Source organism: Caretta caretta, chromosome 1 (assembly GCF_965140235.1).
Source record: "Caretta caretta isolate rCarCar2 chromosome 1, rCarCar1.hap1, whole genome shotgun sequence".
Classification (NCBI taxonomy): domain Eukaryota; kingdom Metazoa; phylum Chordata; order Testudines; family Cheloniidae; genus Caretta; species Caretta caretta.
The window spans coordinates 56,743,216-56,760,535 of record NC_134206.1 but is presented as its reverse complement, the minus strand read 5'-3'; the positions used below and the strand labels follow the sequence as shown (position 1 = coordinate 56,760,535).

Genomic DNA, 17,320 nt, shown 5'->3' with positions numbered 1-17,320 from the left:
AGGGCTTCACAGGCACAGCAGTAACAGGCTTGTCTGCATGCTTCTGGGTGGGGAAGAGCTATGAGCTTAATATGAGCACTGAGAAATCTTCTTGAGGAAAGCCCCCAAAAACACTCCTTCAGGGCAAAAAGGAAAAGGAGAAGGGGTCTAACCCTGATTTTCATCCCACTTGTTCAATACTAACTGCTACCTTGCAAAGGTAATACCTGCTTTTGCCTTTTTGGGACCCAGAGATCTAAGGTTTGTGAGACTTACTCCGTAGCATCATAAAAATCCCTTAGTTCACAGTGGGAGGAAGGGGAGCTGTGCAGAAGTTCTTTTGTCAGGAAGCTCTGGACCCACTTCAGTATCTGGGGGGACTTTGGATCCTTTCAGGGGTTTGTACCCATTGACCTTGGACTGTTGCAGGATTTGCCCCTTCAGGGGGCCAAAGAATGTCCTTAGACTCTCTCCAAAAACTGCTCAGGAGTGCCTGAGCAGGCTTTTCTGCACTGGATTCATGGCTCCTCAGGGCAGATGAGAGGACTAGACATGTTGGTCCAACTCTGAACTCTGTGCCCTACCACTGCAAGGGTCACATGGCTGTGAACAGGCAGGGCATAATTCACCCTCTATAGAGCCTGTAAACGCTGCCTCATATTGAGAACACTGCTTAGATTTAGCCCAGTGTTGGCCGGATAGCTCTGCCATACATAGGGGGAGGATGGGTGCAAGATGGAAAGAGGAGTCCCAGAGAGGAGATGCTGCAGTGGCAGAGTCAGGTGATTGAAACTACCAGGCTGCCAAAAACCAGATCCAGGGGAGGAGGAGAACAAAGAACGAGTATAGATATTACTGCACAAAAATGATGGAATAAAACAGTCAAGAGAAGCTGAACTGCCAATATGTTCCACCATCAAAGGCAGAAAAACTGGTGTCCTGAGCTAAAGGGCAGGGCTTGTTGCTGAAGGCTCCAGCAACTCTGGTCACTGCCTCTGAATTCTGTTGACTGGGAGCATTACCCATTAGTGACGAATGAGGAAAGAAACTATGCAGCATCCTGAAGACACTAATTCTGAATGGACAACTCATCAAGCCCAACTAAGGGCTGCAAGAGATCCTAACACCAACAGAATTGGCATAATTTCACTGTGTTGGGAAAGTAAGGAAGCAAACACTATGCATAGGCCTCCATACACCTTACAAGCTAGAGCACACTTCTGAAGAGGAATTTGAGGATGGGTGGCATAGCATATGAGAGGGTTTAGCAAGGCATGGAGGCCAGAAGGGCTGTGCAGGTGCTCCATGAACTGTTCCCATGGTTATAGAGACAGGGACATCCTATCTATAACAAGCACAAGGACCAGGATTTTGCCCACTACCCACTAAATCGATCTAACCTCTGACTAAGGAAGTGTGGATTTAGCTCCTTCTGGAGAAAGCCAACATGAGGAGTAGAAGGACATCTTTCTGGAGCAAGATGAATGATGCTCCCATATTAAACTATATAAGGCCAGATCCTGAGCATTATATACAATTCCACTGTCGTTAATGAGTTTATGTTGAGTTACGTCATTGACATTCTGGCCCACAGTCTTTATAATACAGTCTCTCTCAAACTTTCCAGACTACTGTGTCCCTTTCAGGAGTCTGATTTTTGTCTTGAATACCCAAGTTACACCTCACTTAAAAACTACTTGCTTACACAATCAGACAAAAATACAAAAGTGTCGCAGCACACTGTTATTGAAAAATTGCTGCTTCTCACTTTTACCATATAATTATAAAATAAATCAATTGGAATATAAATATTATACTTACCTTTCAGTGTATAGTATATAGAACAGCGTAAAGAAGTCATTGTCTGTATGACATTTTAGTTTGTACTGACTTTGCTAGTGCTTCTTATGTAGCCTGTTGTAAAACTAGGCAAATATCTAGATGAACTGATGTACCCCTCTGGTTGAGAACCACTGGTTCTGGTTACAATACACAGCTCTTCGAAATGGGAAGCACACTCAAATTCGTCCTTCAGCAGTGCATTGCTCCACATTGTGGAATAGGGCTAATTCTCTCCCATTTTACACCATTCTTATCCATGTAGGGTTTATCTACAGAGACTTACTGCTCAGCAAGTTAGGGTATAAATCTACCATGCACCAGGTTGCCACACAGTAACTGGCTGTGTGGACATGGATACTGTATACTATGGAACTTTTTCAAACAGCAGTAGGTCAGAGCACACTACAGAAGTCTTAGTGTGCAAGTAGCAGGGTTCACATGGCCAGTTAGCATGCAGCAAGCTAGTATACTGGACATTAACACCCCAGCTTGCTAGATTTGTGTGGATTTATCAATTTCCTGCTTTTAACACCTTTAGTCATCACTTCCAAGATATTAAATTGAAAAGCAGCAGCAAAGAGCTGAGTTTGTACAAATATACAGGCTTGGGGGAAAAAAGAGCAAGAACTACATAGATCATGATGAACTAGAACAGAAGAGATTTCCTCCCAGGGCCTTTGCCTGTAATTTGAAGCATTTGTGTAGTTAATTTCTAGGATAAGTTAATCAAAATGTGAATGATAGTTACAAATGTGTGGGTCTCAAGCAGACATATATAGTAGTTATGGACATACCTCTGACTACAAACAGTACATTAGCATAATTTTACAAGATTTTTAGTTAGCTACATACCTTGAGGCTTCTTTAATAACATTCTGTAAAAATATTAGTCGTGTTTGTAAACTGCCTTGAACATGCTTCAGTAAAAAGAAGATTCTTTCATATTCTTAAAAAATAAAGCAAAAAAGTTCATTAGATGAAACCTACACAGATATATCTGTTGCAACACCCTGCTTTATGAGCATAATTGCAAGCTTCATTCAGCTTTTGTACAGCTTGAGTAATGGTACTGTATTTGTATTAAGTAGGCAAGTAAACATATAGGTTACCTACCTGTAACTGAAGATTCTTCGAAATGTGTTGTCCCTATCTGCATTCCACATGTAGGATACACATGTGCCTGAGTCCGGAATTTTTTTTGCGAGCAGCATCCATTGGCCTGCACATGTGCCATAGCTCTCCTCCTGCTCTGAACAGAGAGCATAAAAAGTGGTGCAGGCAGACACCTCTCCAGTTTCCTATTCTTACCACAGTTCAAACAATCCACTGCAGAGGGGACTGAGGACGGGTAGTGAATACAGACCAGGACCACACATCTTGAAGAACTGCCGTTACAGGTAAGTAACCTCTATTTCTTCTTTGAGTGATAGTCCCTATGTGTATTCCACACGTGGGTGATTAACAAGCAGTAGTCAGATGGGGGTTGGGGAGAGGATGCGACAGTGGTAGCTGACTGTAGTACTACTGTCCTCACAGCTGTAACTGCAGTTGACAACTTGACCAGAACATAATATCTCATTAAGGTATGCAAAGAGCTCCACATAGCTGCCCTAGATATCTCTAGGAGAGACATGTCTCTCAGAGATGCAGCAGAAGTAGTTTGCCCTCTAGTGGACACCGATGCTGGAACTAGGGGTGCTGCTGCACCCCCAGCTTGAAGTGGTTTCCATCATACACCAGGTTTACAGTTTGGTTCAATGGCTCTCAGTACCCACACTATACAAATTGTTCCAGCACCCCTGCTAGCAGAATGAGCACTCACACCCCCTCCAAAGGGGGATACGAGTTAGTTGGTAACAAAGGGTAATACAAACAACCCAAGATCCAATTTGAAAGTCTCTGCACCAATATAGCTAGATCACTTGATCGCTCTGCTATGGAAACAAATAATTTAGGTGTGTTTTTCCAACATCCTTTTTTCTTTGAAGATAAAAGCCCAAAGCCCTTCAGACATCTAGAGAATGCAGCTGTCTCTCTTCATCTGAGGCATGCAATTTTGGAAAAAATACTGGTAAGTGGATTTCCTGGCTCATGTAAAACTTGGAAACTACTTTAGGAACAAATCTAGAGTGGCGTCGTAACGAGTCCTTTTCTTTAAACAAGGAAGTATGTGGTGGGTCTGCCACAAGTGCTCCCAGTTCACAGACTCTTCTGGCTGACGTTATGGCTATAGAAAGGCCACCTTCATGGACGGATGGGCCGCAGCACATGTGGCTAGAAGCTCGGGGGGGGGGGGGGAGAAGTTAGTGAGTGACGATAAAACAAAACTGAGTCCATTAAGATATGAACTTCACCAATGGTGGAAAGGATCCGAGAATCTCCTTTAGAAATCTAGCTGTGACAGGATAAGTGACTATTCCAAAGAACCTGTGATATCAGTGAGATGGGACAGAAGGCATACCCAATGACCCTTCCATGACACCAATAGGGCATCTCCCATTAAGTCTTTACCCAGGGCTGGTCTGGAGCAGTACCAAGGAAGTTTCCTGTTCTCCCGTGAGGCAAAAAGATCCCAGGCCAGTGTTCCCCACTGGGCAAAGTTATTATCAAGAACAAAGCTGTGAATCTCCCATTTGTGATTTGTGGAAAAATGTCTATTCAGGCAGTCTGTTATTGAGTTTTGCACGCCTGGTAAATATGCTGCTGCTAAGGTTATGCTATGATCGATGCATCAGTTACAGAGGGCAACTGCCTCTCTATGAACAGAGACAGACAAATCTCGCTTCCTCCCTGCTTGTTTATGTAAAATACTGTTGTCATGTTGTCTGACATTGTTTGCACGTCTGGATTGGATGAGTGAGGGGAAGGCATCACAGATTTGATGGACCACCTAGCGTTCTAGTAAATTTATATGCATTCTGGACTTTTGTAGGGTCTGTGTCTTGTGCCATATAATGGCCCATGTGAGCACCCCAACTCAAGAGGGAAGCTTCCTTCATGATGGTTGCCTTGGGAGTCAGATTGAGGAAAGGAATCCCCACACGAATGTTCTCTGGTGTTGTTCACCAGATGAGAGAGTCTAAAACTTTGGCCAAAACTGTCACATTAAATTTATGTTGCCTTTCTCTGCTGAGTACACAGAGAGAAGCCAGGCCTGTAGGCAGTGAAGCAGAAGCCTGGCGAACAGCATCAAGTGTGCGCATGAGGCCACGTGGCAGAGTGGGGAAAGGCAAGTTCTGATGAATGTCCTGGGTCTGATAGGGAACCTAAGAACAGCCATACTGAGTCAGATCAATGGTCCATCCAGCCCACTATCCTGTCTTTCGACAGTGGCCGATGCCAGATGCTTCAGAGGGAATGAACAGAACAGAGCAATTATCAAGCGATCCATCCCATTGTCCAGTCCCAGCACCTAACAGTAAGAAGCTTATGGATACCCAGAACATAGGATTGCATCTCTACCTATCTTGGCTAATAGCCATTAATGAACCTATCCTCCATGAACTCATCTAATTCTTTTCTGAACCCTGTTATAGTTACAGCCCTCACAACATCCCCTGGCAACAAGTCTCACAGGTTGACCGAGTGCTGTGTGAAGAAGTACTTCCTTTTGTTCCTGCTGCCTATTAATTTCATTGGGAGACATTTATTTCTTTTGTTATGTGAAGGGATAAATAACACTTTCTCCACACAATTCATGATTTTATAGACCTCTATAAAAAACCTCATATCCCCCCACATCCTCTTTTCCTAGCTGAATAGTCCCAATCTTTTAAATCTCTGCTCATACAGAAGCTGATCCATACCCTTAATCATTTTTGTTGCCCTTCTCTGTACCTTTTCAATTTCTAATACATCTTTTCTGAGATGGGGCAACAGTAGTCAAGGTGTGGCATACCATGGAGTTATATAGTAGTAGTATGCTATTTACTATCTTATTATCTATCCCTTTCCTAATAATTCTAACATGGTTAGCTTTTTTGACTGCTGCTGCACATTAAGCAGATATTTTCAGAGAACTATCCACAATGACTCCAACATCTCTTTTTTGAGTCATAAAAGTCCATTTAGATCCCATCATTTTGTATATATAGTTGGAATTATGTTTTCCAATGTGCATTACTTTGCATTTATCAACACTGAATGTCACTTGCATTACCCAGTCATCCCTTAACTTGTCACAGTCTGCCTTGGACTCAACTATCTTGAGTAATTTTGTATTGTTTGCAAATTTTGCTACCTCATTGTTTATCCCTTTTTCCAAATCATTTATGAATATGCTGAACAGCACTGGTCCCAATACAGATCCTTGGGCAACACCGCTATTTACACCACTATCCATTTTGAAAACTAACCATTTATTCCTATGCTTTGTTTCCTGTCTTTGAACTAATTATTGATCCATGAGAGGACTTTCCCTCTCATCTTAGGACTGCTAACTTTGTTTAAGAGCCTTTAAAAGGCTTTCTAAAAGCCCAAGTACACTATATCCACTGGATCACACTAGTCCACACGTTTGTTGATGAATTCAAATAGATTGGTGAGGTATGATTTCCCTTTACAGAATCTGTGTTGACGCTTCCCCAACAAATGGTGCTCTTCTATGTGTCTGATAATACTGTTCTTTACTATAGTTTCAACCAATTTTCCTGGTTCTGGAAGTTAGGCTTACCAGCCTGTAATTGCCAGGATGCCTCTGTAGCCTTTGTTAAAAATTGGCATCATATTAGCTAGCCTCCAATCATTTGATACAGAAGCTGATTTAAGTGATAGGTTACATACTCAGTTAATAGGTCTGAAATTTCATATTTGAGTTCCATTAGAACTCTTGGGTGAATATCATCTGGTCCTGGTGACTTATTACTGTTTTTAATTTATCAATTTGTTCCAAAACCACCTCTATTGACACCTCAATCTGGGACATTTCCTAAGATTTGTCATCTAAAAAGAATGGCTCAGGTGTGGACATTTCCCTCACAGTCTCTGCGGTGAAAACCAATACAAAGTACTCATTTAGGTTCTTTTCAATGGTCTTGTCTTCCCTGAGTGCTCCTTTAGCACCTCAACTGTCCAGTGGCCCTATGATTGGCCTTATATATGGAAGTGCTCATGGCATGAAACCTCTTGAGGTAGATATGCTCTTCTTGTGATCAAGTCCAATCTCTCCACTATAAAATTGATGAACCTTGCGGGGATCGACAGATTTTTTGTGATTGACGCAGACACCCAGGGAAGGAAGTAGACTGAACAGAACCACTGGACTTCCTCATAGGAACTGTCTGTCAGAAGTCAGTTGTCAACATAAAGGATTACTGTAAATTTCTCTCGTCTCATCCACGTTACCACTCTGAAAAAAACATTTGTAAAGATGTTAGGTGCTGCAGCTAGACCAAAGGGGAAGACTCTGAATTCGTAATGTTTTTGACCAAAGAGGAATCTCCTGTGAGCGGGTGGATGTCTACGTGCAAATATGTGTCTCAGGTCGAAAGCCATGAACCATGTGTCCTCTAACAAGGGAATTACTGATGCCAAGGATATCATGTGGAATTTTAGTTTTTGAATGAACCTGTTCAGCCGTCTCAGATTTAGAACTGACCTCCATCCCCCAACCTTGCTGGGGAATAAAGTAGTAAGGGGACTAGAATCCCTTCCTTTGAAGTTGAGGTGGAACCCTATTTATTACTCCCCTGAGGGCAAGGAAGTTCACCTCTTGTCACAGAATCTCCTTGTGAGAGTGGTCCTTGAAAACTGACCTGGGAAGGCGGTCTGTGGGTAGGAGGTAACAGCAGCTCAATCAGATAACCACCCTGAATAATCTAACACCCATCTGTCTGTAGTCAGGACCCTCCAGATTTTTGGCAAATTGGGTAAGGCAGCCTTTGAATATCAGAGGAGGGGAGTGAAGCAGCATCAATAAAGGCACATGGGTCCTGTCAAAAGAAACTCTTCACTAGGAGATTAGAGCATAACATGGTGGTGGATGCTGCAGAGGCTGGGCTCCTGGGTATATAAACTTTCAGTCTCTTGTGTGGTGGCTCCTGTGGATGTTGGTGTAAAACAACTGAGGAGGCAGCCTTGCCCTATACATAAGTCTATAGTGTTTTCTCTTAGGGACTGGAGCATAAATGTTCAGCAAGTGAAGCGTTATCCTTGAGTCTTTGAGGGAGTGGAGACACTCATCTACCCTCTCGTGGAATAGGTGGATAGTACTGAAGGGGAGATCTTCGATGGTACTCTTCACCTCTCTAGGGAAACCAGAGGATTGTAACCACAAGTCTCTCCTCATAACACATCTGTAAGCCATTCCCCTAGATGCAATATTTGCTGCACCCATCGCAGCTTGGAAGAAAGCTTTGGCCACCAATCTGCCCCCATTCACTAAGACCTAGAATTAGGCCCCCTTTAGGGAGCTTGTCCTTAAATTCCAAAAAATTATAATTAGTAAAAATCATATTTGGACAAGCGGGCCTGATCACCGGAGATCCTGAACTGGAGGGAGGTGGAAGAGAAGACCTTTCTCCCTAGAAGGCTGAGTCACCTGGGTCCTTTTTCAGAGGGAGTAGCCTTTGGGTGCTGTTGCTTGGGCTGCTTTGTAGCTGCCTAAACCACCAAAGAGTTTAGCAGTGGGTGAGAGGACAAAAGCTCCCACCATGGATGGAACAAAGTAGTGCTTCTCAGAGCGGTTACAGGTGGGAGCACAAGAAGCAGGAGTGTGCCAACTATCTGTGCTGTGTCCATGATGGCCTCATTTATGAGGAGGGCCACTCAACTGGGACAGGAAGGCTGCAGAATGTTTTAAAAAATATGCTGCGGTTCCAGGACTTCCTCAAGCTGAATCTATAGCTCTGCAGCCACCCTGGGCATGAGCTCGTGATATTATTTCAAGTCATCTGGCAGAGACACAGAAAATAGAGTAACCGCCTCATCTGGTGAAGACAACAAGATTGCTCCCAGAACCATATGATCTTCCTCAGTCTCCCCTTCCAAATATTCCAACAGGGCCAGTTGTGAGTGTCCAGGTGATGGAAAAATAGGACTCCTACACCAATCCTGGGTGTCTAGGGTAGGGATCCCACACTCTTCACAGTAGGATGGATCAACTGGCTGTTCATCCCGAGCCTTCACCATCAGTCCCGATGTTTGAACCATCAGATCCATATCTTTATACCCTTCCTTGGCAGAAATATGAGCCTCACACAGGCAGCAGAGGCAACGTTGTTGTTAGTTGCTCACCAAAAATGAATGAGGGCAGGAAACAGTTTTTGAACCCTGGAACCATGGACATTCTCAAGGGGAAAAAGTTACCAGGTGGGGAAGACAATGGAAAAAAACACTAACTATACTATGTAGACTACTAAAACTAACTATACACAATAGCTTACAGCAATGACACAGTAAAAAAAAAAAAAAAAAAAAAGGAGCTGAGGACACCAAAGATTCTGACTCAGACCTTGCAACAGTAAGAAGGAACTGGAAAGGTGTCAGCCCACACCACCTTTTATGCCCTCGCTTCAGTGCACGAGGAGAGCTATGGCACATGTACAGGCCAATGGACACTGCTTGTAAAAAAAAATATTCCAGACTCAAGCTCATGGTGCACATGCTTATCCCACATGTGGAATATACATAGGGACCATCACTCAAAGAAAAATTAAAAGTTGTTAACTTTAATGTAAAAATCAATTGTACTAAATCTAGGCTACTGTCAAAGTAGGTAAGTACAAAATCTGAATATAAACACAGATAGATTTAGTCCTATTCCACCCACCCACTCAGGAAAGTATGAAAGAAAACATTTTCAAACTTTCTAAAGAGGCCTTATAAACTTTGAATTAAAAGGATTTTCTCTCTACTACACATTAGGTTTCTCTTCTCTTATTTTTACTTCTGCTAGTAATCACAGATCTCTCTCTATTATAATTCTTGCATGACTCAGTAGCTTACAAAATACAATGTTCTAGTCTAAATATTTCAACTGAGTCTAGTTGTCTCTCCAATCATCTGGATACAAAGATAGTGGTTTGGGGTTCTTATACTTACTTCTTCCTGGCTTTCTAATCTCCTTCATAATTTGTGCTTTTAGTTCTATATTAACCTCTCTCGCACTTCTGGAATGTATCACTTTTTTCCCTTTGTTGGGCGAAGATGCTGGCAAGTTTTCTTGAGTACTTCGCTCTTTACCACCTGACTCTTCATGATTTTTCATAAATTCATCAATGCTAAGGTTATTAGTTCCTAAATGTTCATGGCCTAAATGCTCTGAATGAGTTGTTGGTCCGTCCAATGAATTGAATGGAGAAGAGGACACTGAAAATTCAGAATCCATAGCATTTGGAAAAACATCTGATGAAAGTGGATCTGCAACATGATTCTCAATCACATCATCCGCTGCAATCTCGTTATTGGTTTCTGAAGCTGAAAAATAAAGACTATGAAGAGGGACAAGCTGGCACTCATGCATTAAAAAACATCAAAATCATGTATTGATAGATATCGGGGTAATCTAGTCTTGTGCAGTCATGTTGCAGCAGGTAGGTTTAGAGGAAGGTAAGAGATACTTCTGCAACACCGGGGGAGTCCCAAGATGATGTTGCTGGTGGCAGAGAACACCCTGGAATGTCCATTGAGGAGTAGTGGTCTAGCAATACAGGGAAGCATTCTTTATAAGGAAACGGGAAGAGTTACACAGACTAGCAACAAAGCAAGAAGTCAAATGAACAGAAGATAAAAGATGTTTCTGTGAGGAATTACTTACCTGGTCCCATTAAGATTAATGGGTAGAATTCACCTCAGTGCAGAAGGGCTGGCTCAAGGGCCCTGTGCAACACACAGGCCCACATTAAGGAATAAAGTTCACTCTTCACTGGAACGAAGCTCACCAGATAAGCTTGTGTGTTGCAATATTTTGGAGTGAGTCAGATCAAAGATTGTACTCACTAATGTAATCAGATATCAGTGAGACCCACTTAAAGGGATATACTGGCCTTGCTTTTACTTTATTCACTGTATTAAAAGAGAAGAGGGGAAACAAACTCTTTGTACTGAGAAGGTTCCTAAATTTTGTTATAAGAAGGTATATCCCAGTACTTCTGACTATATACAGTGATTCAATTGTAATTTGCCCTGGTGTCAATTCCCACAGGATTGTGAACTACATGCTTATTTGTAATATTGTCCGACCTCCGAGAAGTGAGAAAATTACTGCAAACCGCCAAATTCAAATGCACTATGTTCTGTATTTTATCAGCAAAGTGGAAAAGCAAACAACCAACAATGGTTGAAAATGTATTTTACCATATGAAAAACTTTAAAATATGTATTTGTTTATGCCTTTACCAGAAGTCCAAAAATTATTCCAGGCCAGGTTAAGTACAACACACTTCCTCCTGGAAAAAAGTCACACCACAAAAGAAGACTGACCCTAGTTTTTCAGACATCCTCTCTTTCAGAGGGACAATTTGTGCCTGCAAAAACTGAACTCTTCTGCCCACACTTATAGGAAGAAATCTTACTTAATCCGCTGCACACCTAACTTGAATCTGCAAATCAGTCATATATTTTGCCATCTGAATAGTAAGATTTAATAAAACATTTAGTTGCAAGCACAAAATTACACCTGCAAGAAGTGAGGCCAGGCTGAAATTCAGCTAAAATCAGGTGCTGGCTATTACTCTTGCATGTCTACTTGAATGCCTTACAGCAGTATCTAATTTTAAGTGTGGTCTTATCTAATTAATAGATTCCTGTGTTACAAGGGGAAAGATTATGAACCAAAAATAAGAAAATGCAACCATCACCTAAATAAAAATTTGGAATTAAAAAAGTCAGTGAACACCACAAGATGGAAGGTTTTAAATGTACCATGGTGCAAGGCAGCTAGGGAATCTTAAAGACACCATAATTAAAACAAGCTACAATTCCTCTGAAATTGAATATAAGGATTAACCAACTGATTTCACAAGGATCTGCTTAATACAGGAAGTCAAATGACAGAAGGAAACCGAACTACAATATTAAATTAGTAATATATGAAAAAATATGGGGCATACAAGAAAATGAGTTAAAATGTTAGTTAAAAAAGCTAAGGGGAAAGTAAAAAGCTTTTCAATATTGCTAAGAAAAGAGTGCTAGAAAAAAGTAGGCCTATTTGTAACAAAGGAGTTAAATGTAATGGCTGAAATATCAAATTCCTTTTTTAAACTCTTCATCTATCACAGAACAGGAAGGTAAGGACCCCTCTACTTGTCTCTGGTGCAAATGAACCTGAAATGTTAAATTAATACGTCCACTTTCTTATTACAAAAATGCTGAGAAAGAAAAGAGCAACAGAAATAATTAGGGGCTCAAAAGAGTGATTTATGGAGGAAAAATATAAATCCTCAATATAAAGAGCGCAGGTAAACAATCAACAAATATGGCAAGTCTATAAATATGAAACCCTCCCATATTCTTCCCCCTCTTAGATTTGCTGGGAGGGTAACTACTATAAATTTCACTGACGTTTATTTTACTTACTATAAAATCACAATCAATTTATGTATTACTAAATCCTAAAAATGTATATATGTGAAACAATTAAAAGGCATAGGACAAGTACCTTTGTCTACATTGTATAATACTTTCCCTTGTACACATCAAGGTAGTTTTAGTTTTAGGAAGTGGTGTTTCAATGGCAGATAGTTAACAAATTTCAGAAACCTTTATATTGCTTTGAAATTACAGAAGAATGGCAGAGGTTTGAAACCTATGAGGTGCCAAATAAGCAAAGTAATTGGATAATTAAGGCTGAACATTTACATACTGACATTTTGGAACTGGATATTCAAATGCACGCATTTGAGAAATCTACAGCATGCTTACTTTCTTGATGAGTATTTGTTGTAGACCAACTAAAATATTTTTTTGTATAAACAGTAAAGCGAATTTTCTGAAGAGGAACCAAATGAAGGCAACAGGAAAAATTAACTGAAATAGAGTTACACTTACTTTTGAGAATAGGAATAGGTTTAACAAGATCTGGCTGTGCTTGCATTACAGGTGTAGGTGGTCCTTTTCCTCCAATATGATTGTTCATGACAGGAGGAGTCTGTGGCCGGCCTCTAAGAAGGGGTGACATACACCGACGTCTTTTAGGAATCCCTTGCATATTTGGTTCTCCAGGTCGTTTGTGCTTATTTTGAGGCCCTGATACAAATTCATCTGCTTCATCTATCATCATTCCCTGTAACAAATAAATCTGTTTTTTAAAAAAAAAACTCACATTTGTGTTATCTTGCACAGCAAGTTTAACAAAAAATATATCGCATATCCAACAATTTCCTGACTTTTGCCAGATATAAGACAATCCAATCAGGAAAATATACCACCTTGTCTTGGCTCCTCTCAAATGCCAATTAAAAAAAACCTGGGCAAATGACTTACTTTGAGAGGGATGATATATTGAAGACCACACTAAACAATATGCCAAGTAAGAAAGCTGACTATGGTTATAAAATTTGTCTGTAAAACATGACCTCTAAACTGGAGTCAAATGCAAGGTAATTTTTAGTCAGTTAAATATTCAACTATCTTGGGAATTCACTGAAGTCAAGTCAAAGGCCTGGATTTGTGAGGGATTAAGAATCCATGTCCTTGGGCTAGTGGAAAACTAGAGAAGCCATCAAGTTAATGCAAGCTTTTGCTAAGGAAGGGGCTTAATAAAAGGGGGAGTGGGGGAGTGAAAAAAGGGTACGGTGTTGGAAATTTCACAACATATGAATATTTCATACTAAAAAATGCAGAGCTTTCATAAGTGATTTCTAATCAAGCCTGTCCCTCCATGAGAAAACAAGTGGTCTGAAAAAGGTTGAAGAAATTTCTTAAGAAATATAGTGGCCTTCTTTTCCTATGCACTTGGATGGCCTCTAGTTAGCAACACATACAAATTCCACAGCACTAGTTTTACACAAAAAGAGTACTACAGAGAAATTACCTTCTTGTCCAATTTAAATGGATTACCAAATGTATGTAGCCTTCGGGGTTGATCAGGGTCAAGCTCTCGAAGAGGAGATGGTATCTGCTTTAGGTACTCCTGATAATTTCCCATTTGTGCTATTGGCACACTGTGAACTTGATCTATTGGAATTGAAGACAGTTTTTTATCAAAAGACTATGCCTATAGAAACAGTATGACACTGTTGTCAGAATTTAATTCTGGATGTATTTCACACATCCACATTTTCATATCCCATCTTTTTGATCAGGATAATCTGAACACATTAATTGTAAAATGCACTGAAGCTACTACTACACTGATGTATGAAATTATTATCTAATATTCCACTTTACATGCTACTCTGAACTATGATTACTCAAAAGCCCCTTCATAACTGCCAAAAACATGAAGACATTTTATTAATTAGAAGTAAAACACCAACAACTTGAGAAATGTCCTTTCTAATATTGTCAGCAAGGTACAAGATACTTGTAATCTTGTACACACTTAAAACAAAATTCAGCATTTTCTTAAGGGTCCTTGTGATTCAGGTCCTCAATGTCTTCTTGACCGCACAACATGTCAAAATTCACCCATCAATCCTTTGCTCAGCAAGGAGGTAGGCTGGGTAGCAGATTACACTAGAATTAATGTCAGTTGTAATATGGACACCTCTCCAGGAACTGGACACAACTTTTTTAATAAACACTGAATGGTAGTGACATTCTATCGCTACTTAGACCAGACTAATATTCGTAATCTAGAAATGTTATTGGAAGTCCTATTTTTTCTTGTTCTTTTTCCTTTCTCTCTGTCTATTCTTATTTCATTCTTTCCATTATTGTCTTCTACTCATCAGGTGCCACAGTGTAATGAAGCACTTTAACTGCAGAGTACTTCTACTTTTGAGCCCTACTACTACTACTTTCAGAGTAGCAGCCATGTTAGTCTGTATTCGCAAAAAGAAAAGGAGGACTTGTGGCACCTTAGAGACTAATTTATTTGAGCATAAGCTTTCCTGAGCTGTAGCTCACAAAAGCTTATGCTCAAATAAATTTGTTAGTTTTTAAGGTGCCACAAGTACTCCTTTTCTTTTTACTACTACTACTGTCATTTATGGCTAGCACAGGTTATTGTATTGCCTGCTGAAAGTCACCAGAGAGAGAAAAAAACTGAATTAGCATGGAGACAACTACTCTCCTTTCAGGTCAAGGGAGAGGCAAGTTGGCAGGATGCAGGGGGAAAGCTTGTTCTGCCAGTGCCTATTATGTACCTATTATATGGACAGAGGACTTCAGTGTCCAGGACTGTCTAGAAGATATTTGTCCTTTGATATACCCAGAAAGCTGGAAAAAAGTGAAACAAAAACAAACAAAAGAATCAAAAGCTGATGAAAACAAGACTGTTCTTAAGACAAAGACAGTCGAAGAAATTAAACAGAAGACAAGATTTGTCTTCTATGAGCCATTGGAAAATGTCTAACTTATAATAAAGGTGTGGTGGAAAAGCCCAAGAAAAGTCACTGGGGTTCATGTGCAACAGCTGCAATCTTAGAATAAGTTCATTTCAGAAAGAAAACCTCCTAGCTAAGCATCTATTGAAGAAGGCTCAACTCCATTCAGAACACTATACAAAATTATGCTAATAGTACTAACTACTGCATATATTAAGATATGCGAACAATAAACCAAGAAATCTAACCTTCATCTTGTCCTTTGAGAAACTTGCGAGTTATCTTCATAAGATTAGACCTCATTCTTGTTAAGTGATCCAAAAGATTCCTTCGGGGTATATCATAAGCATTTCTAAATGTCTGAGGTTTCAATTCCTACAGTTGCAGCAATATAATAAAGCTTTGATTAATACTACATATGAAATAACATCTAATACTTCAATGGAAGTGTATTGAAAATAACAACATTACACATAATGGTGCTTACCTTATTCAGCAAAGCTATTTGGAACCCAGCATACTCCTTCATATTGAGGTCTAGAAGTCTATGAGGAATTTCCCCAGTAATCCCCTGTAGCAGTTGTTGAAAATCGTTCCTATGTGCCATAGACAGGTTGTGTGATCTGCTTCTGACCTTAATTCCAGTCTCTTGCGCTACCTTTTTGCCTACAGAGCCAATGACTCTATCGGACTCTATTTTGGCCTTAAATTGAAATAAATAAATAAATAAAATTGACAATATACTCTTAAAATGATTAGTCAGAATATTAAATTCATTCCTAATTCTCACCTAGAAGATTTGGCAATGTGCTAATACACTATAAAAAATATAATGTGGAAGAGTGTTTAAGGTGGTTTGCTGAATGTACTATTACAATTCTAAATCATTAGAATATGGTAAACAGTTTTTGTGTCTAGCTCTTTTAGGTATTTCTAGGGTGCCCATTATCATAGTATCTACGCACCAATATGCATGCAATGCTTTTATTTTCATAAAAATGCCTTGATTACCATTATAGGAAAACTGCCACAATTTCTGCATGTGCTCATGGATTCCACTTTTCCCTGTGAAAACAGCTGAAGTCTTAGAATTCTCAAAGTAACTTATCTCATTTAACTGTATTTATTATGGACTCATATGATTGTGTCAATTTCTTTTTTTAAAAAGTCAACAGAAGATAAGAAAAGAACCAGAGATTAAAGCAAGGAAGAAGCAGTTCAACTCCAACAAAATGAGGGAACACACAGCAATCTTTTGATTCTTCCTCCATTTGGCAGACAATCCACCACAGCCAATAATTTTTCACCTGCCCAGTATGTCCCAAAATAAATATGCTCTAAAATGTATCACTAGTGGTTTGGCAGAATACAGCTGAACAATGAGCCAAAAATCATTTGAGAACTTCTGACTGCTATATAGTGTTTATTCAGAGGCTGCACTTGAGAAGTTCCTTCCATGCTGCAAGATCAAATGTTATTTCCCATTTTAAGAACAGAACTCTCTTAAACTAGTAGAATTTTTCAAAAGGAAACAAATATTTGAAGAAGGATCACTGTATACTCCAACGTAGCTAAAACATACTGTAGAACAATGTATTTTATGTATTTTGAGCCAAAAATGTATAAATATACAGATTTATATATTATGCAGATTTTTTGAGCAAAATGATCACACAATTTGGTAAGATTCATCACAGATTTCCACAGGCTATAGCTAGGAGTTTAAAAAATAATATTTATATTGAAGATTTTTAAACTTTATGAAATTTTAACATACAAAGGCATTAATACTTGCATCTCTACATCCATTTGTGTCAAAGCTACTCAATTTTGTGATTATCCAAAAAAAAAAGTTTGACACAACACAAAACATAAGCGATAATGGGAAATCAATGGTTTTTAGCTCCTAGAGCAGGAGACTAGCCGGGAGATGTGGATTCGATTCCCCACCACTGCCAATGGCTTGGGATGTAACCTTGTCCATTCTGTGCCTGTTTCATTTGTAAGCAAGCACTTCGATAGGGATGAAAGGCACTGTTGATGTTTTATATTTAGCTAATGCCTTTCATTTT

General features: G+C 39.8%; 1 protein-coding gene across 6 annotated transcripts in view; it reads right to left on the bottom strand.

Annotated features, from left to right (window-relative positions):
- INTS6 (integrator complex subunit 6) overlaps window positions 1–17,320 on the bottom strand; it is an 83,536-nt gene that overhangs the window by 9,208 nt on the left and 57,008 nt on the right. For 3 of the 6 annotated variants that reach the window (XM_075128322.1, XM_048849077.2, XM_075128329.1), the window contains 6 exons: window positions 15,736–15,951; window positions 15,497–15,623; window positions 13,793–13,935; window positions 12,808–13,042; window positions 9,862–10,236; window positions 2,674–2,767 (listed from right to left, as the gene is read on the bottom strand). In XM_075128322.1, the coding sequence (XP_074984423.1) occupies window positions 2,674–2,767; window positions 9,862–10,236; window positions 12,808–13,042; window positions 13,793–13,935; window positions 15,497–15,623; window positions 15,736–15,951 (1,190 nt within the window). The other 3 variants (XM_075128325.1, XM_075128328.1, XM_075128330.1) reach the window with 3 other exon arrangements.